Here is a 27114-nt window from a genome sequence, read left to right as displayed (position 1 = left end):
ATATCTAGTAATTTTTTTAAATATTTTTTTGACATTTTTGACATTTTTGACATTTGACGTCTTAATTCTTTGTTTTTACATGTAAAAAACCATATTTAACAATAAATTATAATTTTTATCAATGTTTTATCACAAAAATCACTAAAAACAACAAAAAACACAATTTATGCTCCTCCCCATCAGAAACCACGCCCCTACAGAATAGGCGTGCCCAGTGGGCGGAGCTTAAAACCACAAAAACACATTTTACTACAACACCCTTCATTTTATTAACTATTCAACACTAAAACTACAAAAATAATAAATACATAAATACATAATACTATTTATTCTTATTTTTTCATCAAATTTTTAACTTTTTGATTTTGACTTCCCAATAGAATTCAACTGCTCCGACTCTGACTTCCTATGCTGCGCAGACCCCAACTCCAACGTATGCGTCGACGCACCCAAATTCAAATTCTCCTCGGACTTGTGACTCTGCTCCGGCGTTTTCGACTCTTTCATCCTCACGGGTTTGACATTGCCCTTGAACTTAATATAAAACTTGAGCTCCTCAATGAACTCCTCCCAAAACGTCGCGTCATGCTTGATAGACTCCTTCATAACATGCAGCAGCATCTCAATGAACACCATGAAACACGCCAGGACCGTACCGCCCACTGTCACCCAGAAGACTCCGCCCACGTTTTTCAAATTCAGGGGTTTAGCTTCCTGCGACTCTGTTTCAGCCTTAAAATTAACAAAAATTAGTTAAAAATTTATTTTTAATGTTTAAGAAGGCGTGGTTTTACTTACAGGACACTGCCCACCTCCCCTACGCTCCTCCCACCACTTTCTTTTTAATTCGGCTATGCGTCCGGTTTCTTGGAGTTTTAATACGGCTGTACTCAAAATATTTCGATAAATTGAATCTTAAAATACATAAAAATTAAACCACGCCTCTAGAAAAAATTAACCACGCCCTCTTTACCTTTTCTCATGGCTATACCATAACCTTTTTCATCTAATAATCCGCCTACTTGTGTCAGGGAGCAATGACGTTGTGTTTCATATTCAATTGACGTGGATTCCATGAAAAAGGCGTAGTGTTCGTCTTCTGATTCCGCCCTGACGACGCCATCAGAGTTTTGCGCCGCCATTACGTCGTCTTCGTATTTTTTCATGTATTGGTAGATTGCTTGATAGTCTTCTAAGGCTGAATCCTTAAAATTTTGAAAATTTGTGGAAAAAATTAATAAAAATTTAATTTAAGCTCCGCCCAAGTGAGTATTAAAGGGGCGGAGCTTAAGAAACATAACCTACTCTGAAGAAATTAGCTGTAGCTCCGTTTTTCTTTGCGCCGTATTTAATCCCAACTTTTTCTGCTCTCGTGACTAATTCATGAACATTTGTAAATAAACTATCAGGGTTTTCAGTTGTCAAAAAGGCAGCCAAGTTGGCTGTGTAGGAGGATACCATGATAAGAGTGAAGAACCACCACATTCCGGCTACCATACGTGTTGATACAGCTCTGGAAATAATTTTTTTCAAATTTTTTTAAATTTTTTTCAAAATTTTTAAATTTTTTTCAAAATTTTTAAATTTTTTCAAAATTTTTGATTTTTTTGAAAAATACTTACATAGGAGCAATTTCTGTACCTTGCTGCATAAGACTACCAATGGTAAACCAAAAAGAATTCCTCAAACTGAATTGATTAATCAGAAACTCCGGTTCTTCTATACATGGATAAGGATTTTGCCATTCCGAAGCACAAAGCCTGCCCATAATAAACAACGCTATAGAAACAACGAAATAAGCCCCGCCCAACCATAACCACACCTCCAAGGCAAAGGGTTCAGCAAAAGAGAAGAAATTAGGAGGAGCTTTCTTTGGTTTCTTGAACAAAATACTAATTCCTGTAAAAAAACATTAATTTTATATTTAAGTCAACTTAACTTATGACTTAAGTCACATTACTTACCTAAATTCATAAATGGCGACGTAAAGTCAACAGCATCCTCACGTTCAGCAGTAATAGTAAAATCAGTAATAGCTAAGTCAGCTCTCTACAAAAAAATTAAACAAAGAAAAATTAAGTTGACTTAAGTTAAGTCAAGTTAACTAAAAAGTTGACTTAAGTCATATTACATGTTCCATCAAATCACCAATCATCCCGGACCATTTTCCTGTGACTTCATCTTTAGCACCGTTTGCTTTATCCTCACGAATCGTAAAAGTGTAATTAAATCCTTCCATCAAGGATAATTCATGAATTAAGTCAATTCCAAAGCCTTCAAATCTATCATTACCAAAAAGACTTGACTGGGACTCTTTTAACATTCCATATGGATCAGTCTTGTTAAAAAAAATATTAAAAAATTCACTTTATAGAAAAAAATTTCAATTTTTGACTTACCAGAGCCGTAATAACCGTAAAAGTCTTATTTTGTAGACTTAACTCATTTGTAGGTGGAGCAGGAGGATAAATCCGTGAGATATTCAATCCTTCACTCGCGTTCCAATTACCTACTTTAATAATACCACCTTCTGATAACTCAATAATATCCAGATTAAAATCAGATCGAAATCCTTGATTGTCAAACTTTATAGGACCTGTTAAACCTTTAGTAGCTGTCTACAAGTTCAACAAAAAAAGAATTTTTAAAATATCTTTATAAACACTCGAGATATATCGTTTTAAAGTTTTGAAGAGTCTACTGCGCATGCGCGTCAAAAATTTACTCACAGTTTTCATGAAGTTTATAACACTATACCCATGCTCCCAGTTATCAGTGGTGTTACAATATAGTGGACGTATATTAAATTGTTTCGCCATTTCTAATTCACTCAACGCAGACGCAAAAAGTGTCACAGCATCAACCATCAACGCAGTTTCAACTTTTAATTTCCACGCGGCTATGTATTCACTCTCTTCACGTGTTTTACCCTCTTGAGCACGATCACGTTCCAATAATCCTGCTAATTCAATGACGTAATTCTCATCAGGATCCACCATACGTACGCCGGTGATATTCGTCTCTGAATACTGATAAGGATTCAATTCGATTGTTTGCATGTCTAGGTTAGTGATGATGTAGTTATGTATGTTTGTCATTAATCCCACTTGTTGCGCTTGTTTTAGAATCTCTTCCAGGTGTTCAATGGTGCAATCCAGGACAAAGTGAGTTTCACCCGAACGCCAGACATCTTTAAGTACGGGCCTGGAATATTTAATTGTGAGTATAAATATGAAAGAAATTTTTATTTATCTTAATAAACAAGCGAGTTATTTGAGGTTTTCGTTTTATGGGGTTTACTGCGCATGCGCGTCAAAAATACCTATAATTCCCAGTCATGTGTTTGTCAAGTTGTCTCACCATCACGGTATACCCATGATGATCATACATTTTAAGAAGTTCGGAAACTCTTGCTAAACCATCTGAGTTTTCATATAAAACTGTGAAGCTTTTCCATTCGTATGCTTTGACTAAATCAACGAATACTTTTGCTAAACTTCCAGGATATGGATAGAGATTGATTAAACAGGATTCACGTTGTTGATTAGCGTTGAAGCGGGTTTCTATGTGTGGTACTTCTTTGGTGTCGCAGACTGATTGTACTCCTTGGGAGTTGTCTTCGGAGACAGGACCAAAGATACCAACGACGCCATTGTTTAGCAGTTTACAGGCGGTTAGGGCTGCTTCCAGGGGGTTTTCAGGTTCGATGTGGTCACGAACCGGGATTAATTTGTAGTGTTGAAGCATTTTTTCTTTGTTTATTTCGTTTATTGTTACTCCGAAGGCGATTTCTTTGTTTTCATCGTCGCTGTCAAAAATTCCGCCTAAAAAACATAAAAAACGCAACAAAATTGAAATTTTTGCATAAAAAATGCAGAAAAAGTAATAATTTATTGAAATAAGTTGGAAATTTTATTGTAACTTACCAACATTGATATAATCCGATGATGTATAAGTTATAAACAAAAATATTGCAAAAATTACTTGAAATTTTTCCATTTTTTCCAAAAAAATCTCAAAAAATCACAATTTTTACCCAAAATTTCACAAAATTTTCACCAAAAAGTTAAAAATTCACTAAAAAAATTATTATTTTATAATACTAATCACTTGATATTATCAATTACCACATTTTAACTAATTTTCCACAATTTTTTCACATTTTTTGCGTTTCATTTGTGTTTATTTTCTATTTTTCTCCGAATTTTTAGGTGAAAACTGACGCGACGAAAACCAGCAGACTGATTCTGTTGAAATTTAGTGCACACATGAATGCGTTATAAATACACACACGAGTTTTCCGATTCGGTCACTTTCGCGACGCGTATTTTTAACTCGTCTAATGAATGTGTATCTGGCGTCGGGTCGCCACAACATTACTTGAAAATGATCCAAATTTTTTGTTTCCTTTTACATTTTCGGCATTTTACTCTCTATTTTAGATCACTATAATTCAATTGTTTTCAATTGAAAAAGTAGAATTGTTATTATTTATTGTTTAAAATAACTTTTTCTTTGATTTGCCTAAAGGTAAGGCGTGTTTAAGTCAAAAAAGAAGTACAACTTTATTTATTTTGATTTATAGACGTATTAAACATTAAAAAGGTTAATTTTAGTTTTTTTATGGGACACTTTGTAACACTCTTTATATTTTATTTATAAATTCCAGCGGCGATTGTTAGATTATGATAAGTAATTAAATTAATTTAAAAAAAAAGTAATAAAATTTTATAAAATTAATCCGGTCCTGTTAATTTGTGTATAAAAAAATTTTTTTGAAGAATATTGCAATTTTATGAAAGTTTTCTATTATTTACAATAAAAACAAATCCAAAAAATAAAAATAAATTAAATTTTAGAAAATAAGTACGTCCCTGTTATTTTGATTTATTGTCGTATTCATCAATAAAAATGTTAATTTTTGTTTTTTGTATGAATTTTTGTAACACTCTGTATATTTTATTTATAAATTCCAGCGGCGATCGTTAGATTATGATAAGTAATTGCAATCGTTCTTCTTTTATTGCGTACGGTCTTTGTTTGCGTATGAATGCGATGTGTGGCTGCTACGGCCGCCATTTTGTTTTCGCCGACAAGATTTATTGATATTGCTTGCGACATCGGCCACTGCCCAGGAACAAACCGCATTGAAACTGGCCGAAGACAAGATCACAAGAGCAAGAAACACGAGAAATGGAAGAAAATCTGGAATTTTGCTCGAGATAAAATGTTAAATGTAAAAATATTGAAATGGTAATGTGTTGAATCAACGTGTGAGGGCGCTGGAAGCACAACTGTCAAAATAACATAAAATATAATAAAATGTAATGTGTGTAGCATACATTAAGTATAAATTAAGTATAAATAAAATATGAATGTGTGAAAGTGTTTTTTGTGTTGCCTAACTTTAAAGATGTATAACTTAGGTTAGAATTATCAGAAATTATTAATTAATAGCTCATTTAATAGATAATTTAATGTAGATTTTAATAACAATTTAATATTTAACATAAAAAAGTTTATTACTGCATAAAACTTTATAAAACCTAAAAAAATGAATGTGTGAAATTGTATTTGTGTGGCCTATCTTTAAAGTCGTATAACTTAGGTTAGAATCATCAGAAATTATTAACTAATAACTCATTTGAAAGAGAATTTAATACAGATTATAATAACAATTTAATATTTTACATAAAAAAGTTTATTACTGCATAAAACTTAAAAAACCTAAAAAAAATGAATGTGTGAAAGTGTTTTTTGTGTTGCCTAATTTTAAAGACGTATAACTCAGGTTAGAATCATCAGAAATTATTAACTAATAGCTCATTTAATAGATAATTTAATATAGTTTTTAATAACAATTTAATATTTTACATAAAACATTTTATTACTGCATAAAACTTAAAAAACCTAAAAAAAGTTAAAATATTTCTTCTACATTCCAAATTTTTATATTTTTATTTATATTTATATTATTATTACGTAAAACCCAAGCACCCAACATTAAACATTAAACTCCAACAAGAAACAAAGCCATGCAGTAACAATTCTTCGATTGTTTCGATTGTTCTGCAAAGTAATAACTCGTGTTGGTGTAAAATAAGTTGCGGATCGTGACGCGCCGGACTAAGTGACTTAGGCAACACGTCCCACACTAGTACATCCATAGGAGTTGTACAGGAAGCGGAACTGCGGAACAAAACAATAAAAATGTAGAAAAAGTAAAATGAAAGAAGAAGAAGAAGAAAAAGAAAGGAAACCCGGAATAATAAAACACAAAACCACGAGTTGCTTCAACTTCAACATTAATATTCGGTTTTTAATGTGGCTGTACCTGTGTATGAAATACAACAATAGAATTATCGTTATTGTATCCTCATTGTTATAGATATTATTATTATAATATCAGATTTCTTTTCTAGAAACATAAATTATTTAATATTAGACATTAATTTTTATGAAAATATATGAATTACATTCTAATAATTTTTTTAAATTTATTTTATTTATTTTATTATTAATAACAATCACATTTTTTTATTCGAAAGCCTAATATCAATAAATACAGATCTGGAAAATATTTTTCTGAGTGTAAATATGAAAGAATTTTTAAAATATCTTAATTAATAGCAGAGATATACGCTATTTAAGTTTTTTAATCTCTACTACGCATGCGCGTCAAAAAATGTATTATACTTTAATCGACTTTTTTTCAACTTATATTATGATTTTGTTATTATTAACCATCGCAACTCTTTTTGGAGGTAATTTCGATTTAAATTTTGCCTTCGAGCTGTGTGTAACGAGGCCGATCTTTTTAAAATATTTTAATATCAATTTTACAAATGCATCAACGCAATATTCCACTCTACACATGCTTCTTTTTTTCATTTCCATTATGCCGAGGAATAATTGTTGTAAATATAAATTATACAGAGTGTTTTAAATCAAAAACAATTTTTTAAATAAAAAATTTTGATTTACGTTTTGATTATTTTTTTGTAATAATTTATTTCGGTGTGGAATAAATTTTCTTCCGCTGCACTTATACTTGTGTGATTTCACTAGTTAATGAACGATAATAACGGCCGCAATGAAACTCTCCATTACTCTCATTCGGAGCGGAGCGTGGCCGAAAAGCGAACCGAACCGGGTCAGGCTCGAGCGAAATGCGTCCGAAATTGAATTTCTGATTGGCTTTTTTTTCATTTCTTTTCTTTAAGCTACCAAAAACGTGCGCATCAGGTACATACATATACGTGTACATTAGCCGCACACGAAACTGATTAGATTATGTTCCTCATTGCGGAATATAATATAAAAGCAATTAAGTGTTAATAAATTACGTTCATTTGCAAAATGGACAAAAAATGAAAAAATAATTGGCAAATTATTAAGTTTACTAATTGTTACCTCTAGGTATATAATAAAAGAAACAGAATTTATTATTTTATAAACAAATATTGTCATTAATTAATTATTCCTAAATTTAATCAAAACAATTAAATATTTTTGGTTATTTTTTAGTTTTTTTCTAAAATTTTAGTATTTGGGTGAAAAATTAACTTAAATAATTGATTATTATCAAAATTGGTAAGATAATAAATAGGAAAATATCAAAAAAAATAAATTTTATAAAATTAATCCGGTCCTGTTAATTTTTCCATCAAAAAACTCAAAAAAATCCAGTAATTTTGCACTTCTCTCAAGAATTTCACAATTTTACGTAAATTTTCTATTATTTACAACAAAAACCAATCAAAAAAATAAAATTTAAAAAAATAAATCCGTCCCTGTTAACTTTTTTCTTATTTTCCCCCAAAAACCCATAGAAACCACGTTTATTTAATCAATAACTCACAAACAAATAAGTCAATCACAAATATAGCTCTCTAAAAGCAAGATACACAAAATATTTAAACATTTTCATTATTTAAACAATATTTAAATAATTATGGATCACATTACCAAGCGTTATAGTGTTTCACCTATCCTCCAACATCATTTATCAACTTATACAACACTGTAAGTACAAAAATTCAATTTATTCATAAAATAAAATAAAAATATTATTTAAACAATTAAATTTCAAGATGGGTGAAATTCTCCAAGCCCCAACATGTCACCTTCGCCGGCCGAGACACAATCTGCTTAACAAATGGCTGTCAAATCCTCGTCCATAATTTATCCACGCGTACCGAGCAAATAATCAACGCAAATAATGAACAATTGGGTGATGGTGTTTCTTGTGTTGGTGGACATAAGACGCATCCTTTATTAGCATATGCGGAACGCCGTGAATCGCCACGAGTGTTTCTAGTGCGCACCAATGACTTAATCTACGCGCCTGGGTTGAAATGCAACTTTATTGATATCTCAGCGTTGACATTTTCGGATAGTGAGTTGTTGTTTGGGCTCAGTGGGTATCCGGAGTGTTCTTTGGTTGTGTGGAAGTGGAGGACTGGGGAGATTATGAGTGAGACGGCTACAGGGATGTTTTTTGATAAGAATGTTTACTTAAAGTAAGTAGGAATAGGTTAAGAGTAGGGAAATGTAATACCGGTATTGAAATTTATATACCGGTATTTTTTGTGTTAAATATCAGTTATTTTAAATGTAGTATTGCTTAAAATTTATGTAAAAAATGTGAATTATCGGTATTAATACCGGTTAACCGGTTTTTTTTTTCTTTAAATACCGGTATTATTGGCTGTATACCGGTATTTTTTCAAAAACTGATATTTTTCAATAGAATATTGCTTCTGATATATATACCAACAAACCGATATTTAGATTTAATAAAATACCGGTATACCGAAATACCGGTATTAAACTAAAAAATCACTAAAACACATTTTTAACCTAAAAAAATTATGAAAAAAATTTCAGATGTGGATTTTCTACTCAACCAATATACTTATCACAACTGATAATCAACACAAGTGAATTAAAAATGTGGGAAATCGCTTGTTGTGGCAAAAGATGCATTCTGAAAGGAGAAATGGTGACTTTTGCCGCTGAAGACCCAAGATTAAGGATTAATCAACTAATGTGGTCCACAGATGGCTCTTGTTTCGCTCTAGATACAACAGGAAACGTATTTAAGGTAAAACATAACCAAACATAACCTAATTCTAAACCTACTAGTGTTAAATTACTTCTAACCTCAAAAAATAACCAAAAAACACGTCTTTACATGTTTCAATACAACTAACATAACCTAATTCTAAACCTATTAGTATTACATTGTGTATAACCTCAAAAAATAACCTAAAAAACCCATTTTTTTTCAATTTTCAGTACGATTTTGACACATACACAATGAATAACATAATAACCGCCAACCCAAGCCCGATAACAATCTCAACAGCATTCTGCTGGTGGAAAAATGGTTTACTAGTCCAAGGATCAGACAAAACCCTCAGAGTAACAAGTTTTTATTCTTAAATCCCTAAAAACAAATATTAAAACCTCTAAATTTCTTCCAGCATTACTTAAAAGACAAAGAATACAAATTACACTGGTCCTCAACAAAACAACCCCACTTCACAAAGATGTACGCCACACCAAAACGCGACCATCTTGTCGTCATAACCTCAACTGACGATTTACTCCTCTACGAAGCCAACACCCACACCTACCCACACTTACGCTCCGACGAATCAGCAATCACACACTTCGAATTAATCCCACCACAGAATGAACTCATCATTACCCTCGGCAAAAACATAACCTTATCACTCTGGGATACTGCAACAGGTGTATTAGTACATTCAGTAACACTAGACATACCTGCAACCCACCTTGCATGCAACGCCACCTATCCATACGTCACTCTATCATTCTCCACTGGAGTATTAAAACTTTATGGTGTAATACGTAAAGTTCTACAACCACTGTGTCAATTTAACCTTACAAAATCCCCGATAGATGAGGTTAAGTATTTCGAACAGAATAAAATCATCGCTGCTGTTAGTAAGGATCAAGGAGAGATTTTTGTTATTGAAGGCGTGCCAGGAGGAAAGTTTAAAGTCCTTGCTGGAGTGTTACACGATGCACAAATAGCTGATTATATTGTTGTGGGTGGAAGAAGTTGCCTAAAAGTATTTCTGATTCCTGTGACAAGTGATCGATATTTAGCAGGAAATAAATTGATAAGATATTGTGTGATAAGACATCAGGAACCCACGATGAAGACTTATCATCTTGAAAATAGTGATAAATTGTATACTAACCTATATGTCAGTCGACATCAGACCAATAGGGATCGAGTATTCTATGCGTCACCGTTTGACAATAAGAATCTGCATGAATTGGAGGTTAAACGCGGTGTAAGTTGATTTTTGCGGTTTTTAAGGTTAGAAATTAATTTTTGAATGTTTTTAAATATTTTTTGATGTTTTTAGGAAACACTCGCAAGGATTATCAACCGTTTTCGTTCTAATCACATGTTAAGGCATATTCACTATGTTTTTGATTCGCATTTTGTGTTATCCTTTGGTTATGACGGTATAGTTATCCTGAGGAATGTAAATTGGGAAATTGAACATGTGCTTGTGCCACATCATCGGTTTGATGGTGGAATTATCTCCACAGCTTACGATCCGTATAATCATCGATTATTTACGCTTGGGAGGGATGGGCTTTTGATGTGTAATGAGTTGCCTGGATCTGCTATATCTAGTAGGACTCAGGCGTTGCTTTATGCTAAGAATGAAGAGTTGATGGATTTGTTTAAGACTAATACTATTGGATTTAATCCTAGAGGTAATGTTTTGGAGATTTTTGTGTTTTTGTTGTTTTAATCTCAAATTTTGGAGTTTTTACCTCAAATTTCATGATTCTAACCTCAAACTTTTAATTTATAGTTTTGTTCAAGACTAATACATTAGGTTTTAATCCAAAAAACTTGTTTTTTATAAATTTAGCATTTTTTGTATTTTTAACTTCAAAATTTGGAGTTTTAACCTCAAATTTCATGATTCTAACCTCAAACTTTTAATTTATGGTTTTATTCAAGACTAATACAATAGGTTTAAATCCTAAGAACTTGTTTTTTTTTAAATTTTGTATTTTTTGCATTTTTAACCTCAAAATTTGGAGTTTTAACCTCAAATTTCGTAATTTTAACCTCAAACTTTAAATTTATGGTTTTATTCAAGACTAATACAATAGGTTTTAATTCTAGAAACTTGTTTCTCATAAATTTAGCATTTTTTTGCATTTTTAACCTCAAAATTTGGAGTTTTAACCTCAACTTTCATGATTCTAACCTCAAATTTTAAATTTTTGGTTTTATTCAAGACTAATACAATAGGTTTTAAGCGTAAGAACTTGTTCCTTTTAAATTTTGTGTTTTTTGCATTTTTAACCTCAAATTTTGCATTTTTAACCTCAAATTTCGTAATTTTAACCTCAAAATTTATTATTTTAACCATAAATACAAAATTTACCGACATTTCAATACAACTTCAATTAAACTTTAATCTAGAGGTCTTATTAAAAGAGTTTTCTTCAATTTTTATTCATCTAACCTTAAATTTTATCATTCTAACCTCAATTTTTAACTCCCAGGTATTTACGAAGGTGTAAATTGGTTAGACTACAAACGCCTCCTAAAAATCGACCAGGAACGCTTGCAATTCAAAGACCAACGCAAACAAATCATCGAAAACTTCAACGCAATCAAAGAAGTCGCCGTAATCCTCCTAAATCATAACCTAGAAGGACCAAAAAACGAGCGCTTAGAACTACAAGAATTCAATTTAGATCTCCAACGTAAAGAAGACTTAACACGTGCTGCCACCTACAACTGTGAAAAACTAAAAATATACCTCGAAAAAGTCATCCTGGAACAAGACAGGATTAGTTTTGCAATCAAAAAAAAGTATTGGGATCCAATTGATGAACCCACAAAGAATCTCTGGGCGATTTTCGGTAACTTTGACGTGCAGAGCTATGCAGTGCTGCCACCTGACATGGACGAAGCAGAAAAACTTGAAAGGATACAGGGATATCGCGAAATTGAAACAATATGCGCAAAAGATGACAGTTTTAAGCCTTGGACATACTTAACAGACCAGTAAGTTCATTTTTAAGGTTATAATTTGTATAATTTTGAGGTTAAATGAGGTTAGTAGTAGTTAATTGAGGTTAAATGTGTTTTTAGACAAAAGGAATCCTTACCAAATGCATTTCCAACTCTCCGTGAAGATATAACAGCCATAAATGTAGATTTAGACGAAGATGAATCCGTAAGTAATGCAGAAGATCAAGAAAACGAGTATGAAACATACGTAGCATTTTATGGATCATCTGTACCTCTTTATATGAAGTTAGTTGGTGCGCAATATGAGCAAGCGGAAGTTCAGACGTTTTTACAACAAGAATGGAGTTATACTGTTTCTATGGTATGTAAAACCCCATAAAAACATAAAATATTAAAGTAGTCAAATAGCCAGATGCAGAGGTATTATTGGCTAAACAATTTCTTTATTTTATTTAAAAAATAATTTTTTTTATTCAATAAAAAGTAGCCTATAACCATTCGGGGACCACTAAGAATATGTGTACAAATTTTCATGATGATCGGTTAAGTAGTTTTTGCGTGAAAGTGTAACAAACATCGGGACTTTCGCATTTATATAATATTAGTAGCTTTAACCCTTGGCTTCGCTCGCGAATATCTAAAATAATGAAGTTGCTTCCGTACGCGTCTGTAGTCACAGAAGAAGTAACAATGAAGTAGAATGGCGGGAAGTTTAAAATGGCTGAAAGTATAGTCTATGGAAGTATAGTGTACAGTCTCCATAGTGTAGTCAATTGGATTTGATGTTGACGTAGCTGTCGGTAATACAGTGTGATAATACAGTGTGATGGTACTATAGTACTTAGGTTTGAGCTTCATTGCTGGAATGCTAGATGGCGTTAAAGTAGTCAAATAGCCAGATGCAGAGGTATTATTGGCTAAACAATTTCTTTATTTTATTTAAAAAATATTTTTTTTTATTAAATAAAAAGTAGCCTATAACCTTTCGAGGACCACTAAGAATATGTGTACAAATTGTCATGATGATCTGTTAAGTAGTTTTTGCGTGAAAGTGTAACAAACATCGGGACTTACGCATTTATAATATTAATAGGGATATTTCACAGGATCAACAACAACAACTCCGGAATTACTTCAATAAAGAATTCGAATTGTGTGTGCAACAAAAAGTCAAGGAAATGGGCAATATCATCGAGCGTAACGCCCGTCTGCGTTACATAATCGCTGAAATGAACTATTTCTCCATAGATCAATGCGATATCAACCCAAGAGATCCTGTTTGGAGGCAGGATGAACAACCTGAGTTAATCACAAAAGTTGAGAATTCCGAGGTAGGCATCCTTCCTTACATCTCGCCTAGCGAGCAGGCTTTCCTTGACTCCAAAGCTGCGGATGAGGAACGCATTCGATTATTGCTACTCGCTGATGATTTCAAAGAACGTGCGTTGATGAAAATGATGAATGGAGTGTTGGAAGTCCGTTGGGAGGATGAATTACGCAGAGAAATACCAAAACCTAAGTGTTTGTTAGAGAAACGTCCTGAGAATTATAATGAAGAAGATTTGAAGCAGATTAGAGAATATGAGGAGCAAGTTGCCTTCATGGCGAGTGAAAGGAAACGGTATAAGACTATTATGATCGCGGAGTATGCCAAGGTAGGCAACCAGTTACGCGAGGGTGTCAAACGCTTCAATGAGAGGTTGAAAGATTTACTCGTGAAGAAAATACAAATTGATTCAGCGTTGACTAATGAATTATTACGCATGCATCGATTGAGAGTTAAAGGATTGAAGAGGCAAGCCACGAATGAAGCTGAGAATAAAGCTGAGTATGTATTTATATTAATTTTAAGTGAAAAAATTTAAAAATTTTATTTTTAGGTTAGAAATTGTCAAAAATGAGAAGAAGACTGATGAGATGGCGCAGTTAATCAGTAGTTTGAATTCTTATGATACTGATATGAAGATAACGCTTGAAACACTCTTGTTAAAGGAGAGAATTGTTGAGAAATCATTCAAAAGAGAATTTCAGGATTATTCTCCAGCGCAGTTTGAAGTGTTAACTAAGCTTTATAAGTAAACTGTCATTTTATGACATTTTAGGTTATTTGAGGTTATTTGAGGTTAATTTTGATTTTTTTTAAGAAAACGTCCACGATTGAACTTTAAACTGATTACTTCCGCGTGTAGTCTGCAGGAAATCGCAAAAGTAATCGCCACTAATTGTGATCCGATGTTATTATTTGATGAATCATTGGAATTCATTAAAAATCTTGAATTAATGGATAAATATGTCGGAATTCCCAACATAATAGATCAAGCGTTGTTCCATAACTTGGTTAGGATCAGAAGATTAAAGATTGAGAGTGAATTGAAGGTTATGTTTGGTTTTTTATGTAAAACCACAATAAAAATGATATTTTTGTGTATTTATAGGTTAGGGCATGTCAAATGGAGATAGCTGAAGCTGAAGCAACACTACAAATGTTCCATTTGCACCATTCAAGGTACAAAGAGCGTGGGACACAGTTTCTTTTGAGGTTAGAAGATGTCCGCCATGAAAAAGTTCAAAATCTGTTAAATATGGAGCTGCAACTTGTAATGAAGCAAGCCTATGTGGAATTACCTCGTCAAGGAAGTCTTTCTGATTTTGAAGACGCCATTTTGGTTAATCGTAAAGTCGTAGAGGACATCAACGCCATTATTAGGGAGACAGGTTATAAAAAAGTCAAAGCAATGCGGAATGCTTTACAATTTCGTAAGGAGATTATGATTAAAGAGTGGCAACACAAGAAGAAAAAGATGGAAATAGCTGATCTTGAACACGAATTAGTTGATATAGGATCCATTAAGGTTAGTTGCATGTTTGGTTGCCTATATTAAAAAATTACGAATTTTATTCTTTAAGTTAACGAAAGAAATCCAACAATTTCTTAAAATGCGTTCTCGTGGTGAGCAAGAAAAAACTGTCGCGTTTGAACATGAATTAGAATTACTACGAGAGCGTTATAATCGGCAAATATGTCAACGACACGGAGAAGTTGATGATTTAAAGGAAAAAGTTGACGCGTTAATCGCGGAGAATAAAAGATTAAACAGGGAAATTATGCTTGTAAATATCGATGTTTGCGAGTCAAGTCTACAAGTAGATCCGAATTTAGGCGAAAAAGAAAAGAAATTTATCAATATGAGGTTAGTAATATGTATAAATAGTTGCCTACCTTAAATATTAAATTTCTTGATAAAATCTTTCAGAATTCAAGCAAATTTAAAGAGATCTCGAATGGTGAATCAAATACAAAACAACCACAGTGAAATAATGATGTTACAAGCTGAATTAGAACTGTGTCGATTAAGAACAGTGCCGATCTTGGACTATAAAGTCCAAGAATGAGTATTTGACATTTGGTGCATTACTGGTTGCCTACGTTAAAGTACAACATTAGTATAACACATGTCAGTTGACGTGAGTGAACCAACAGCAAGAAAAACATTAAAAAACGTGGATTTTCAGTGATTAAGAGTGAATTAAACACAGTGACATCAAAAATTAAAAGTATATTTGGTAAATGCATCTAGTACTGCCTAGATTTACAATTAATTTCGTTTTTTTAGTTGTTTGCATTGGTATGTCTTTTCATTCTAACCTAACACTTCAATAGTGTAGAACACCGGTCTGAGACAAACAAATCACGTTTTTCTTATTTTCTAAACAAGTTAACATTATAATTCTTTCATAGATGTTTCAGACCGTTATTCTACACGTGTTAAACTAACAACATTATGACATTTGTTAATCTGGTTGATTTTAGAGCGATTTTTAGACGATTATTAGAAAAATAGGAAGTGTTCTCACATTTTTACGACCATTAATCAATTAATTATCACTTTGTGGTTATGTCCTGCAATAGAATCGTTCTCAACCGTTTTAAAGGGCTTTAAGGCGTCGCTTCCTAACAATTCGTAAACATTTGAAACGCGTTATCACATATTCCTTCAAAACTCAGCAGCAAGTTGTGAATAATATTCGTAAATTGGCAAGAAAATGAAGAAATCCGGTGGTGAAATGTTCGCTAAACGTACAAGTATTGAGTTAATTAGTTGGAGGGCGGCTGAATTTCGGTAGGCAGAGGCCGAACTTGGTCTCGATGCCGGTGAAAATCGGCTGCGCGACTGAATAGCCGCCGATTTGGTCCGGATGCCGTGATTTTGGATCGTTCTCCATCACTTTAAGCTCTGAACCCGTCGGGCGACTGCAAAAAAAACACACAAATAGCCATCAATTGAGGTTATGTTGCATATAAAACACAAAAACAAGGTTAATACCTTTTTGTTAAACACGGATTGCATTGTAAAGGCATAAATATTGATATGTTCAAGTTTCGTTAGATTTATACTTAGACTAAGATTGATTTGCTTTGATTTTTTTTGCTTTTCAGGTAAAAATTTGCAGTTCACTTACGTTCCGCCGAAGTCTATGTATAGGTAACGCTGTAGCAGCTCGTAGGTGAAGAGTGTGACACCAAACTGTGGCGATGAGCGAAAAACTCGAGCTGAAAACATCAAAAATTGAAATTTTTACAACATAACCTTAAATATTGACTATTTACCAGTTGTTCCCTTCCAGAATGCGCGTGGTCCTTCCTCTTTGTAGATTTTCCTCGCTGCATCCATGATACCAGTGTAAGTTGTCTGTCCAGCACGCGCAACGACTTGTAATCTTGTTTTTATTACGTCTGCGGGTGTAACTAGTGAAGCTGCAGGAATACCGGACACTGCACCGGCGAGTAAAAGTGTCAGTGGGCTATTGTAGCCGTTTTCGTCCGCCATTGCGGCTTTGGTGTGTGCGTACATAGGGAAATAGATGGCGCTGAAGGGCATGTCACGCATTAAACACGCACGCGCGCCTTTGTACAAGCCCATTACGCCTAGTTCTTTCACTACAGGCCATGCTCTCACTTTTGTGCCGCCTGCGATTTCACCGGCTACCTGGAGGCGGATTTTGACGATTTCCAGGGGATTTGTGAAGACTACTTGGCAGCCACCGGCCTGTAAGCACGTTGGTAATATAGGCAACATAATATACACATAAATTGACAGTTTAAACGTCAAAAAATGACATTTTAATGAGTTTGAGGTAAAAATTGATTTGAAAGTTAATTAAATTGATACTTACGAAACCTCCAGCAAAGATTTCACCGTAAATTGGAATGTTACCGTGTTTATCATAGAATTTGTCTCGGATAAAATCGTTAGCCTAGGAAAATAATACAAAAACACTCATAACTTTTGAACTATTAGAGTTACAAATGTAATTCTTGTTTTAAATGGTAGATAATAATATTTACTGTCAGTTTGATGGCTTTCTCAGGTGCAACGCCGAGTAATTGCGGCACTAAACCGCGATAAAGGCCAAACACACCCTCGTGTCTGATTACTTTTTTAAAGCAATCAACGCTGTTCCTGTACATCAATTCGCCGACAAATGAGCCTGTCCGTTGATTCTGCATGCGTGTCTTCACCAGATCGATTGGATAAACCGCCGTTGCTCCCACAGCTAATGAGTTAATTTGTTTTAATTACTTTTGGTGAGTTTAGATGATTTTTGTGTTTACCTCCGGCCACAGCACCCAGGGAAAAGCGATAGGCACTCTCCAGCATCTGGATAACGACGCCACGGTCTTCAGGACCCTGAATAAGGTATAAAACATTGTTTAAATTGATTAATTTAAGATTTATTTAATTAATTGGGGTTTTAACTTTAGGCAACCCGTTATACACCTAAATTTACAACCGGCCATGTTGTGACGTCACATTGACAGGCGCGTCACAGTTCAAGTGCTTCGTTAAACAACCGCATCAGCTCTCAGGTAAATCTTTATAAATCCTTATAAAAAACATGCATCTGAATCAAAAAAGTAGCGGAACTTATAGATTAGGACCTTGTGCAACTAATGTGATATAAATTTCCACGTAGATCATTCGTTTCATTGCATTTTTCTTAAGATTAAATTTTCATGAAAAAAATAACCTTACTTTTTACCGGTTAGCGTGGTGTTGCTCTAGTTTTTTTGTGTACTCACCGAAACAGCATGAATTTCAGCCAATCTATTAGTAATCTGCTTGAAATACTGCTCGGGGGCAATCGCGCTGAGATCATTGTAGACGATCCTCCTGAAAATTAATTTTTATTAAATTACTTGTACAATTCTCAGAAAATGTGCTGCGCCTTGCGTTAGGCAACCCACAATGCATCATGACGTAGTGCAGCGCCGGAGCAGAACAACTTCAACATCCAAGTAAGAATTTTATAATTTATTAACAAAAAAAGCATGAAAAGTCAATAAAAACTTATCAAACATTACAATGAACATGTTAGTTGACTAGTTTGATAAAAATTTGAGTGTAAAACATGCTTTAAATTAGTTTTTCTTGAATTTAATATTTGGTAACTAATCTAACCTCACTTTTTCAGTGATAACTTCACCTCCAACAACAAAAAAGTAAGTTTTTCTCATTTTCTTACCCAGATTGATGCAGCACATCGCAGAGTTGAAACAAAATATCAACTTCAAGCGGCGTCATCTGCGACATCACCTGCGCCGAGTGCATGAACTCCTCTTTGCTCACTTCCTGATTGCGATGGCCGTTGGTCACATTCAAATAAATGCGCTTCGCCAGCTCCATATTATTCAGCAGCGAGTTGAAGGCGATGAAGTAGGGAAAGCTAACTTTGTGTCCGGTCTGACTGCCGCTGGCCGTCTGCGCACAAAAAAATTAAATAAGCCACGCGCGATTAAATACGTTCGACACACGCGCATTCAATTTTGGCGTAGACCAAACGCTATCTTTAGAAATAGATCGAGAGTTTCGGAAAAAATCTCAGTACCTCAATGAGGTGCGACTGCACCTGCTTGGTAAGCAGGTGGCTCTTGATGTTGATCATAATATCCTGGAAGTCCAGCTCGGATATAAACCCAGTTCCATCCTTATCCGCTTTCCGGAAGCCTTCAATCGCGTACTCCTCGTGGAAATCATGCAGGAACTGACTGAACTCCGAGTAGCTAATCGCGCGTTGTTTATTCCTTCCGAAATACAGCTGGATAAACGGCGATTCCATATTGAACGGTATCCGTTCATGCAGGACAGTCTTACGCATAACTTCCACGAATTCAGCTGGAAAATATCGATTAACATTAGTTGCACGCTCGAAAAACAATAATAATTTTATTGTCTCATCATAAACTGCATTTTTATGCATTTAAAAATGCATATTCAAGGTTGAAACTTACAAAAACTAACGACGCCATTGCCGTTGGTATCAAAGAGCTGGAAAGCAGTCTTGTAGAGCGCGTCCGGGAAGCAAAGCAGCCCCTCGAAGGCTTGAAACTCCGCATAGCTGATTAAGTTATCCTTGTTGGTGTCGACGATGCCGGCGAGCAGACGCACCGAGTCCTTGTTGACGTTGTCGCCTTCAAACAGCTTCAAATATCGGCGGACGAAATCATCCGCGTTCATGAACCGCTCGCCATTCTGCTCGATCGACGCGTACTTGTTGAAGATCGCGTGCAACTGGTCGGGGTTGGCTCGTTTTAAATAACCACCTCCCTAAAAATTAAATATTAGAAACAAAAATTTTAATTTTTAAAGGTTTAAATTAAATGTAGTGTAATAACCTCGTCGGGTTCTTGATTTCTAACATCGCTAGACATTCTATTTTATATTCAAGCGTCTTGAATCTTGGAATATTTTTGTTTTATTTGTTTTATTCGGAAAAGTTGGCGCGTCGCGTACCATTCGCACGAGGAAAGCGCGGAAAACTGCGCGAGCGACGTTGCGAGTTTGGCGTGCGCGTCTCGCACTGGCATTGTAAAATATTGTACGTACTAAAATTACATTCAATGTTTTTCGATGTGGTGCGTTATGCGCTTCACGTGGCTAGAGCGGCCTGGCGGCGTGCAGCACTCTGGCAATCAAAAGTGTTTAAAGTTAAGTATCGTATGGCAGATCGTAGTAAAAGTTTAGGAGCGCAGATTAGTGAGAAATGCGCGTGGAAGTTATAGTTTGCGACGAAAAAGTCATAGGAAATTTTATTAAAATCCCGATAACTTTCATAGTTTTTGTTTAAAATTAAAAAGTTTGGTGTTAAATGAAAGAGGAAATCATTGCGCGTAAAATGATACCAAATTTGATAATTTACGACTATTAGAAGTTGAGTTATCAACGTTTTTAGTAGATTTAACCTTAAAAATTAGGTTATGTAGTTAATACGGGCAATAACTTTGACATTTCTGCTAAAACATTATTAAATTTGGTGTCAAATGAAAGAGTAACTCAGCACGCGTAAAATAATATCAAATTTATTATTTTACGAACTTTTAAAATTGAGTTATTAAAATTTTTAGTTGATTTAACCTTAAAAAATATAAAAATTAGGTTATGTAGTTACTGCGAGTCCCCATTATGAAAATTGAGCAAGGATGAGTTGATGACACTCATTGACTCTGACACACTGACTCGATTTAACCGAATTTAGGTCCAGAGCAGGCAAACAACGGAGATGACGTCGGGTGCTCATCGTAAATTAAGCACATTGTTGCATCACGTTTTGTTTACGCTCGCGCTGCTCACAAGTTCAGAAACTTTTCATTTCAATAGACAATTTACTAACGAAAAACTTTCGTTTTTTACAAACTATATAAAAACAAACATCGACAGGTGCTTTTCATTGGCAGCTTTTCAATTGACTTGCATAAACTAATTAGTAAATTGACGTAAATCAAAATTCACGCGCAATTTTACAGCCTAATGATGCGTATGCACGATTTAAATTTAGATTAAATTTGGAAAACATAATTTATTTGTTTTTCGTGCGTTTTTTGTGATTTTTATTACTTTTATGATGAAAATTCAATTTTAAGCATGAAAACACATTAATTGCTATACAATTGCTAATTGTAATTGTATTCAATAAATGTGAGCAGACAACAGGATGGTTTTTACAAAGTTGAGTGTCATTACACGCTCATAAAACGTGATGGAATCATTCAATCTCGGTGATTTTATTAGGCATCATTTGTTTCGTTTTTATTTTCATTCAGAACTAAGTTTTAACATAGGCAACCAAATAAACACGACACGAATAACCAGTTCTCTATTTTAAAACTTAAAAAAAAACAATGAAAATAAATTATTTTATGATTTTTTTATCGTAAAAATCAGTGTAAAAATAATTAAGCACCCAAAACCGGTTTTATCACTCATGAGATTAATTAGATTATTACTACTTGATGAAACCGATATCTGATTAGATAATATCGTGTAAATGTTGATTAATCAACTGAAATGCACTTCAAAAATGCAAAAACGATAAAAATTATCATACAAAATAATTTTTTCTAATGTTTCATAAACTAACAATTTCTTTTATTATATTTTCAGTGTAATTAATCATCAACAGTAAATACTACGACCAAGGTTAATGTCATCATGCCATCAGCCTCAAGGAGAACGCGGAACGCGAATACCTGTAGGCGGTGTTTTAGGTGAGTCAGTATTGTCATCATTACATTTTCGATTTCATTTGAGTGCGTTTTGCGCGATATAAAACAATGCGACATTTCTTATTATATGATAACTTGTGTAACTTGTGTAGTAGCTTAGTGCAAACAAGTTCTCGCATTTCACGGCGGCGTTTTCCACGAGGTTTCCGAGTGACTAGCACAGACTATCACCGTATCACTGAATTCGATTAGTAAATGTTTGACATTTACAGTGTTTTCGCCTAGTCGATGAAAATAGATATGAAACAATACATAAATCATATAAAAATGATATTGAGGTAGTGAATTAATAGATAATAATTGAATATTTTATTTATTATTATCATGTTGGGTATTAAATTAAAGAAAAACAAAGAAAAAAACGGGAAAATTACAGAAAAATAGTTTTTTTTTCGTAATTTTAGAAGAAATACGTAAAATTTCATCAAATTATTATTAAAATAGCTGAAAATAAGTTGAAATATTATTGGTAAACAATTTTATCGTTATTAAAAGTGCACCGGTGGTTTATAGACAATTTTATTGACTGTTTCACGCATAAAATGCAATTTTTTACTTTTATCCATTGTAGTCCAATGTGGGACTTGTGGTATACACACCGAACATAGGACGGACAATGTAAATTTTTTAAGTTACATTTCTCTTATCTTTTCATTGCGTTTTCATATTTCAACTTAATTTAAACACCAAAATTAAATTTCTTAAATTTCAAGTAAAATTAAAACAAATATCCACTGTATATTGTTTCTAATTGCAAAATACGATGACGACAATTAACTTACTTAAGTTACTTAATCGATAAATCGAAGTAATTATTATCGTGACGCAAGACAAGTAGCGCTTACGTTATATTTGTCGTTTTGTTTTCGTCAACATAGAGACGCGGCTTATCTCGAAAGTTTATCACTACGCGGTTGACACACTGCTGACACGCGGTGCGACACGCACAGATTCTCTCCAGAGATAACACAACAAACATATTTCCTCTAGTATCGCATCTCCAAACTCTCAACGATTAATATAGTTCACGCAAACGCAATTAATGTTGTAATATCTCATGCGTTACGAGTGAGTAGCAAGCGCGTAATCAACGCCGATAAACAGCGTGGAATATTTTCACGCAAACTTCATATCGAGAGGGCAGTGCGCGGGTTAAGAAAAACACATTATCAAAATATTATCAAAATAAGTGCTACACATAATCATTTTTCGCCCGCTTCTTTAAAAAATAGAAAAAATAAAGTTTTATGTGTGAATAATGCGTGAATAATGCTCATTTACTGGATTATTAAAGCGATTAATTGTTTATTAGCTTCAAACAGGTAGAGCGCGACCGGTAATCGTAGGTCGTGTTCGTGTTGCATCGCCGCCACCCCCAACTTGTTATAAATAACGCGTTATCGATCATTTTTCGCGATACCTAAACATTTTCTACGCTCGCCAAACACTCAAAACTAAACAATTTAAATAATTATTTCGAATGATTTCTAATTATTACTGATAATGATAAATTCTTGTATGATAATATCCTTTGGTGACTTACCCACCTCTTGACACTGTGCCTGTGCGAACAACTTGCCTAGAAACGTGCTCATTCCCACCGAATATCGGAACACAATTATGCAGTTAATTACTCTACCACACTACGCGGTGCACAGTAATCGTTTCGCGCCCAAACGAAGGTTAAAACCGTTGCGGTTCGATAACTTAGGAAATAGTTTAAAAATTATGAACACAGCGCGCGGAAAATATCGGGTTTTCAGTCTTTTCGGACACGTTTCGTCGATTTGGTGAGACGTGGAGGAGGACCGTGGGGAGCGCGCGGCTCGGTCGGCATAATCGCTGGCACTGTGGCACCGGCAATGTGTATGGGCCTGCGGGCATCAGGCGTCGGCAACGTGCACGACAGGAAGGACAAGATCGTCGGCGTGGTGGCCGAGGGGGAATACAGGCGCCGCGACCGCGTTCAAGGCCGCGCGAAACGCGCATAATCTCAATTCCAGTCACATTGCGTACGGAAAATTCATAGGAAACATTCGCTTATCCTGGTTACAAACCCTGCAGACGTGGAAAACATTTTCCCAGGCCGGAAAATACGATTTAACTTTCAAAAGTTATAATTTTATACTCCACCGCTAGATGGCTTTTTGAAAATATCACAAAATACGTATACTCGGTTGCCTAGCATAAACAACTCTGCAGATAAAAATATAACTGGGTTATTTCCAGTTATTTCGATTAAAACCGTATACATTTACACAAATTATATTATTCAACGCGATAAAATGGTAATTTATCATTGCGTTAATGATATCCGCGCCTTAGTTTGTTTACTGCGACGTTTCCGCCGCTAAAAACAACGAAATTAGTCGCGTTTAGTGAATTTAGAGGTTAAAAATGAGTGAAACAGTTGAGAATTTCCATTCGACCGCCGGGAATTTACTTTCGCATGTGGAAATCACCATTCCCGAGTCGGAAAAACGCGCGAACGGCTCCCTAAACCTTCGGGAATATTATACAGTGTATTTAGTAGAAACAAAGTAAGTAAAAACAAAATAAAACTCATAAAAATAATAAAACATTAATTTTTTAACGTTTTAAGAGTAATAGATCCTGATTATAATGGTACACTACCAAAATTATCATCAGTATGGCGTAGATACACCGAATTCGAACAATTGCGAGATTATTTAGAGTTGACATACTCTTATGTTGTAATCCCACCACTTCCCGAGAAGAGAGTGATGTTTGGCTGGCAGAAACTCAGCACAGACACATTTGATCCGGATTTTGTCGACCGGCGACGTGCAGGGTTAGAAAACTTCCTTCTACGCATCGCCAGCCACGAAATTCTGTGTAAAGATGTAAGTTTCTTAGAGTTTTTGAACAGTGAAGATGGCTGGAGGGAAAGTTACAAAGCAAATGGCTATCTACAACTCGCAGAAAACAAATTAAAGTCTTTAAGTGTTTCTGTCCGGTTAAAACACACAGATGCAAAGTTTGAAGGCTTGAAAACCTATGCAACTACATTCCATACGAATTTATATAATTTATTAAAAGCACGATCGAGAGTTGCTGATAAACAATACGCGGTTTATAAGTTACACGCGAATTACGGAAGGGTTTTCTCTGAATGGTCGGCCATTGAGAAAGATATGGGTGATGCCCTGCAGAAAACAGGACATTATTTAGATTCGCTAGCATCTAGTATTGATGCATCTCTAGAGGATGAAGAATTATTGGTGGATCAATTGAAAGAGTACTTATTCTTTGCTGGGAGTATGCAGAATGTTTGTAAAAAACAAGAAACTCTTCAGTATGAGCTCGAAGCAGCTGAAGATAATGTCGCTGCGAAGAATATTGAGCGGACACGTGCACAGCAAGGTAAATTAGGCATGATGGCTCGATTGTTTGGTGCGGTGGATACTGATGAAGTGAGAGAGTTAAAGGTGAATAGTCTGGATGCGCAGATTCAGGAAGGTGCATTAGCTGTGCATCGTGCTAAGGATGATTTGGAAGTGTTCTGTGACAGGGCACTGAAGGATATGGATCGGTTTGAGGAGCAGAAGTTGAGGGATTTGAAGGATACGCTCGAGGCGTATGTTTGTTTGCAATATAAAACTGCCAAAAAGGTTTTTTTGTTGATTTTCAGTGAAAAATATCAATATATTTGTTTATTTATTCATTTTAGGGTCTTCACACATGGATGCAAATACGAGACTGTTTACAAACGATACCATAACGTCCGCATACGTAAGAAAAGTTCAACACGTTTTTATTTATTCGTCTAAGGTTAAAAATCAATGAATAAACTTGTACATTTAATTACCCGTGCGTTTTGTAGACTAGTTTACTTGGTTTTTTTACCGATTAACGTTGTATCTTCTTCGTTTTCTTCGGGTTTGTTTAGTGATGATGTTGAGGATGCGGGTGAGGATGAAATGTCTTTGAATTCATCGTTTTGTTCCATGCTTAGTTGTTTCGCGCGGTCGCGTAGGAAAGCAGGCAGCCAGAAGCAAGCGTTGAAGAGTTTGAGGAATACCCATGCGGCGAATGCCAGCGCGAGGTATGAGCATGAGCCCCAGACCATTTTCCAGACGTCGACGGATACTTTTTGCGGGCGGACCATTTTTTGGTTGTGTAGAAAGGCGACTAAATTATTCTTTGGGTAGAGTGGTTGTGGGTTTACGTTGTTACCTTGTGATATGAGTGAATGTCACGTCGTCACTTGGCAACGGAAGTAACACGTCAGGAAAACGGAAACAAAAACGGAATAAAATCGATATGCTTCCGAATAGAATCAGTGATGAATAGGAAAAGTGGAAAAATCCGTTTGTGATTGATGTTTTTTGTATTTTTTTGCGTTTTATTTTGATTTTGATGTCATTTTTTCTTGAATGACATCTTCATCATTAGAAATATTCACATTTCCATAAATTTCTGCAGTAACACTTCAGGAAAACGAAATAAAATGAAGTAAAATATTCACACTTCCATAAATAATCAACGAAGAACAAAAAAATCCGTTTTTGATTCAAGTTTCTGTATTTCTTAGTTTATTTTGATTTAGTTATCCTTTTTGGATGGTTCTTTATCTTTGTCCACTTCCTGGATGCCTTCCTGAATAATATCTTCTATTGTATCACGAATTAACTCAACATTATCTTCATCCAGAGGATTGTCAATAAATTTTCTTCTTCTACTTGTAACTTCCGTAACAATTTCTTCATCTTCTTCTTCATCATCATCTTTATCATAATCATCATCCATATTAATATTTCCATTAACTTCTGTATCCTCTACATTTTCTTCAATTTCTTCAACGTTTTCCAAATCTTCACTGTCGCTTTTATTAAAAGCTTTCGATAAATCCTCGAGTAATTTCTGCGCATCAGGTGAAACTTTCGGTTGTTGCTGTGTTACTTCATTATTTTGATTCGGATCTTCATTTGTAATAGCTTTATCCGCCATTGCGCGTTCCCGTTCTTCTATAACAGCCTGCATGCGTTTCAACTGCTCCTCGATGCTTGAGAAATTATATTTGATTCTTTGACGCCCCTTGAGCACTTTGGTCACGAACCAAACAAAACCAACCAGGCAAAAGGACAACCACAGTGATAACATCATTTTATACTTTTTCTGTACTTCCGGGTCTTCTGCATCGGTTGTTTTATCGGAAATGTCACTTTCAACAATGATTTCTTTGGATTCCAAGTCAATATCCATAGGAAAATCCATTTTTGGAGTTTGTTTTTATTTTATTGTATTGTATTTGATGGGAATTCGATGGGAAACACTGTCCAAGTGAAGGTTTCCAATCGCAATGATTTCCACGCGGGTGACTTTGGAATAAAGTCGATAAACAACCGGCTTTTCTCCGGAAATAATTGATGAGGAAAGTGGGGCCACTTGCCCATTCCCAACCCATGCGTTAATTATTCACCATTCACTTTGCGAACAAATAGTTATTGATAATAATTAATCAAAGCGAGTGTTTGTTCTA

General features: G+C 34.6%; 5 protein-coding genes across 7 annotated transcripts; 2 read left to right on the top strand and 3 right to left on the bottom strand.

Moving 5' to 3' along the window:
* Positions 1 to 244: 244 nt before the first annotated feature.
* LOC135800785 (glutamate receptor ionotropic, kainate 2-like) lies at positions 245 to 4259 on the bottom strand. 3 transcript variants are annotated; one of them, XM_065314106.1, is made up of 12 exons: positions 4131 to 4259; positions 3927 to 4077; positions 3323 to 3824; positions 2730 to 3204; positions 2400 to 2618; positions 2132 to 2338; positions 1965 to 2049; positions 1623 to 1899; positions 1306 to 1513; positions 974 to 1205; positions 799 to 914; positions 245 to 732 (listed from the first exon to the last, which is right to left on the bottom strand). In XM_065314106.1, exons 2-12 carry the CDS (start codon positions 3997 to 3999, stop codon positions 352 to 354), a joined length of 2775 nt encoding a protein of 924 aa, XP_065170178.1. In that variant the 5' UTR covers positions 4000 to 4077; positions 4131 to 4259; the 3' UTR covers positions 245 to 351. The 3 variants fall into 3 exon arrangements, with proteins under 3 accessions (XP_065170178.1, XP_065170179.1, XP_065170177.1); XM_065314107.1 differs by having other exon boundaries at positions 4128 to 4247; XM_065314105.1 differs by having other exon boundaries at positions 3927 to 4255.
* Positions 4260 to 7855: 3596 nt separating this feature from the next.
* Positions 7856 to 15622, top strand: LOC135800580 (cilia- and flagella-associated protein 43). The gene is made up of 14 exons (XM_065313849.1): positions 7856 to 8025; positions 8094 to 8522; positions 8890 to 9106; positions 9301 to 9426; positions 9489 to 10331; positions 10407 to 10767; positions 11575 to 12082; positions 12170 to 12410; positions 13156 to 13877; positions 13930 to 14124; positions 14194 to 14425; positions 14485 to 14901; positions 14957 to 15240; positions 15304 to 15622. Exons 1-14 carry the CDS (start codon positions 7955 to 7957, stop codon positions 15440 to 15442), a joined length of 4785 nt encoding a protein of 1594 aa, XP_065169921.1. The 5' UTR covers positions 7856 to 7954; the 3' UTR covers positions 15443 to 15622.
* On the bottom strand, positions 15592 to 23514 carry aralar1 (calcium-binding mitochondrial carrier protein aralar1). Its single transcript, XM_065313850.1, has 11 exons — positions 23159 to 23514; positions 19341 to 19656; positions 18938 to 19224; positions 18575 to 18810; positions 18132 to 18222; positions 17664 to 17739; positions 17397 to 17605; positions 17225 to 17305; positions 16659 to 17097; positions 16511 to 16601; positions 15592 to 16301 (listed from the first exon to the last, which is right to left on the bottom strand). Exons 1-11 carry the CDS (start codon positions 23204 to 23206, stop codon positions 16142 to 16144), a joined length of 2034 nt encoding a protein of 677 aa, XP_065169922.1. The 5' UTR covers positions 23207 to 23514; the 3' UTR covers positions 15592 to 16141.
* A 271-nt stretch (positions 23515 to 23785) lies between these two features.
* LOC135800582 (sorting nexin-4) lies at positions 23786 to 25439 on the top strand. Its single transcript, XM_065313851.1, has 3 exons — positions 23786 to 24151; positions 24214 to 25243; positions 25303 to 25439. The coding sequence occupies exons 1-3, from the start codon at positions 24009 to 24011 to the stop codon at positions 25351 to 25353; spliced, it is 1224 nt and encodes a 407-aa protein (XP_065169923.1). The 5' UTR covers positions 23786 to 24008; the 3' UTR covers positions 25354 to 25439.
* A 504-nt stretch (positions 25440 to 25943) lies between these two features.
* On the bottom strand, positions 25944 to 27074 carry LOC135800585 (ring-infected erythrocyte surface antigen-like). The gene has a single exon (XM_065313856.1). The coding sequence runs from the start codon at positions 26847 to 26849 to the stop codon at positions 26178 to 26180; it is 672 nt and encodes a 223-aa protein (XP_065169928.1). The 5' UTR covers positions 26850 to 27074; the 3' UTR covers positions 25944 to 26177.
* Between the last annotated feature and the right edge of the window lie 40 nt (positions 27075 to 27114).

Source organism: Atheta coriaria, unplaced genomic scaffold, assembly GCF_025399875.1.
Source record: "Atheta coriaria isolate IRGN ID8LTWV9N9 unplaced genomic scaffold, Caltech_Dcor_3.1 hic_scaffold_10_pilon, whole genome shotgun sequence".
NCBI classification, from domain to species: Eukaryota; Metazoa; Arthropoda; class Insecta; order Coleoptera; family Staphylinidae; genus Dalotia; species Dalotia coriaria.
The sequence above is the reverse complement of the archived record's forward strand: the minus strand, read 5'-3'. Positions and strand labels throughout refer to the sequence as shown.